We start from the raw sequence: 3,186 nt of genomic DNA on the forward strand, positions 1-3,186 counted from the left end.
CCGAGGGTCTCATGCTTCTACAGTTTGGACTCAAATGTCACGGTTCTGAATCTAATCCCGCAAAGTGCAATGTCAGACTGATAAATCACCAAAGAGTCCAAATCCGGCAAATAATTTTGGAAAACTGATTTTTAAGAAAGAAGTGCCAAACATGGACTGCTTTGCCAGATACAGAGTCCCCACCTAAATATTTTTTTTTTTGGGGAATTTAGGAAACCCTGACTCATTGCCTAAGGCCACGTGTCCGTCATCACCAAAGTTGCTTCGGCTCGGGAACTTGGGTACGATTGGGGAAGGTCATCTATGAGCACCCCCGCTCGCCCGATCCGAAGATCGGCCTGTACTAAGCATAATATTTTATTTTTGAAAACACATGTGTTCTTATTTCGGTTATTAGCTAGCTTACTACGTGATGCGCACAGCATACAAGTATAGACTAGATCACCTAAGTTGGAACAAAACATCTCATGTTTGTTTGGAAATGGTTTGAAGTTTGCTACTCTCAAGTAGGCTAAAAATGCAGATTTCAAAGAATTATCCTAATTCAAGCAATCCAACCTTCATCCACAGGCATTCAGGCAGTTATATAACATAAGCAATTAGCCTCATGGCACATACATGCGAGATGCAAAAGCATAAACACTCACAGTGTACTCCGAGCCAAAATAAAGAACATGTTAGTAATCAATGTATGATCCAAGTCCATGTTAAGATGGCTAATGCATCACATACAAAATGCAACTAGAATAGGCTCGGCTAGTCTAAAATGGCATGTGAGATGCGACAATTCGATACATGTATTCAACTTAGAATTGAAATATAATGCAGTTAGTATGATGCGCCAAGCCCGGTGCATGCAATACAGATGAATGATGCAAACATGCATAGCATAAGGATGCTAATTGAAACGTGCCCTAGAACTAACCATTGTAAGCGGTTAAGTAAAAAGGAGAAAGAAGTGGAGGTTACAACCAATATAATAATAATAAAGTAAGTGGGCACTAATTCATCAATTTAATCAATTTACTCTGATCTGAATCAATTTTCAATAAAATTTCACCGTAGGCTCTAAAAATTATGACAATCATAATGGCATAATCAATTTCAAGTTCTGTGGCCGATAAGGCCTTCAATTTAATTCCCAAAGCAGATAATCAAATAGATATTCCTACGGTGAACAGATAGAAATTCAAAACCACATATTTTCTCATAATGGCACACAAAATCATATTAAACACATAATCATACTCATATTAAGGACCAATTAACATGTTACGGAACATGGATATCACACGTATGGTATCCGGCCTTAATTTTCCTCACTGGCATATCCACAAAGCAATGGTCAGGCGGAAGCATCCAATAAAGTCATCTTGGACGGGGATCAAGAAAACGTTGGAAAAAGCTAAAGGTAGATGGGTCGAAGAGTTGCCTAGTGTGTTGTGGGCTCAATGCACTACTCCAAGGCGATCCACTGGGGAAATGCCGTTCACTTTGTGCTTTGGAACCCAGGCAATTATCCCCCTAGAGATTGGCCTACCTATGCTGAAATCCAAGGTTTTTGACATGGGCCATAATGACATGATGTTGGCCTTAGACTTGACTCTGATTGAAGAACGCCGAGATCATGCCCTTGAGCGCATGATGCGATATCAGCAACAGCTCGCTAAATCATATAATCAGTGCGTACAGTTGCATCATTATACACCTAGAGAATTGGTCCTCAAGAAAGTGCTTCCTGTTACTAAGAATCCGATAGAAGAAAAATTAGGCCCCAACTGGGACAGCCCTTATCAGGTTGATTCAATCGCCGGAACAGGGACGTATCGGCTTAAAGACATGGCTGGGAGAAGTTTGCCACGCCCCTAGAATTCCATACATTTGCGTAAATTTATCACTAAGCCAACTTGTACAGCATGCCAGTTTGTTTCAAATTTTTCTTGATATGTTATGTATACATCTTTTAATCCCCCAATGCAATGCCCTTTCTTATCGCAGTCTTGTTAATAATGGTTTAATAACGAATAAAAGACTTCGAATTCGGAGTCTTTTTCGGCCTAAACGTGACATCCACGAATGGGGCTCCGAATTCAGAGTCTTATTGCGTTGGCCAACGCAATAAGACTCTGAATTCGGAGCCCCATTCGTGGATGTCACGTTTGGGCCAAATAAGCCTCCGAATTCGGAGCGCCCTTCGTGGATGTCCCGTTTGGGCTGAAAAAGCCTCCGAATTCGGAGCGCCCTTCGTAGATGTCACGTTTGGGCCGAAAAACACTCTGAATTCAGAGCGCCCTTCGTGGATATCACGATTGGCCAACATAATAAAACTCCGAATTTGGAGCCCCATTCGTGGATGTCACGTTTGGGCCAAATAAGCCTCCGACTTCGGATCGCCCTTTGTGGATATCACGATTGGCCAATACAATAAGACTCCAAATTCGGAGCCCCATTCATAGATGTCATGTTTGGGCCGAATAAGCCTCCGAATTCAGAGCGCCCTTCGTGGATATCACGATTGGCCAACCCAATAAGACTCCGAATTCAGAGCCCCATTCATGGATGTCACGTTTGGGCCAAATAAGCTTCCGAATTCGAAACGCCCTTCGTGGATATCCCGATTGGCCAACACAATAAGACTCCAAATTTGGAGCCCCATTCGTGGATGCCATGTTTGGGCCGAATAAGCCTCTGAATTCGGAGCGCCCTTCGTGGATATCATGATTGGCCAACGCAATAAGACTTCGAATTTGGAGCCCCATTCGTGGATGTCACGTTTGGGCCGAATAAGCCTCCGAATTCAGAGCGTCCTTTGTGGATATCACAATTGGCCAACCCAATAAGACTCCGAATTCGGAGCCCCATTCATGGATGTCGCGTTTGGGCCGAGTAAGCCTTCGAATTCGGAGCGACCTTTGTGGATGTCACATTTGGGCCGAAAAAGACTCCGAATTCGAAACACCCTTCATGGATTGGCCAACATAATAAGACTCCGAATTCAGAGCCCCGTTCGTGGATGTCACGTTTGGGCCAAAAAAGGCTTCGAATTCGGAGCACCCTTCGTGGATATCACGATTGGCCAACATAATAAGACTTTGAATTCGGAGCCCCATTCGTGGATGTCATGTTTGGGTCGAATAAGCCTTCAAATTCGGAGCGCCCTTCGTGGATATCACGATTGGCCAACAC

General features: G+C 43.4%; 1 protein-coding gene across 1 annotated transcript; it reads left to right on the forward strand.

Moving 5' to 3' along the window:
- The first annotated feature begins 1,341 nt into the window (after positions 1-1,341).
- LOC145820049 (uncharacterized) lies at positions 1,342-1,869 on the forward strand. Its single transcript, XM_082914466.1, has one exon. The coding sequence runs from the start codon at positions 1,342-1,344 to the stop codon at positions 1,867-1,869; it is 528 nt and encodes a 175-aa protein (XP_082770592.1).
- The last annotated feature ends 1,317 nt before the right edge of the window (positions 1,870-3,186 follow it).

This window comes from Camellia sinensis, chromosome 1 (assembly GCF_055761805.1).
Source record: "Camellia sinensis isolate YWXY chromosome 1, ASM5576180v1, whole genome shotgun sequence".
Classification (NCBI taxonomy): domain Eukaryota; kingdom Viridiplantae; phylum Streptophyta; class Magnoliopsida; order Ericales; family Theaceae; genus Camellia; species Camellia sinensis.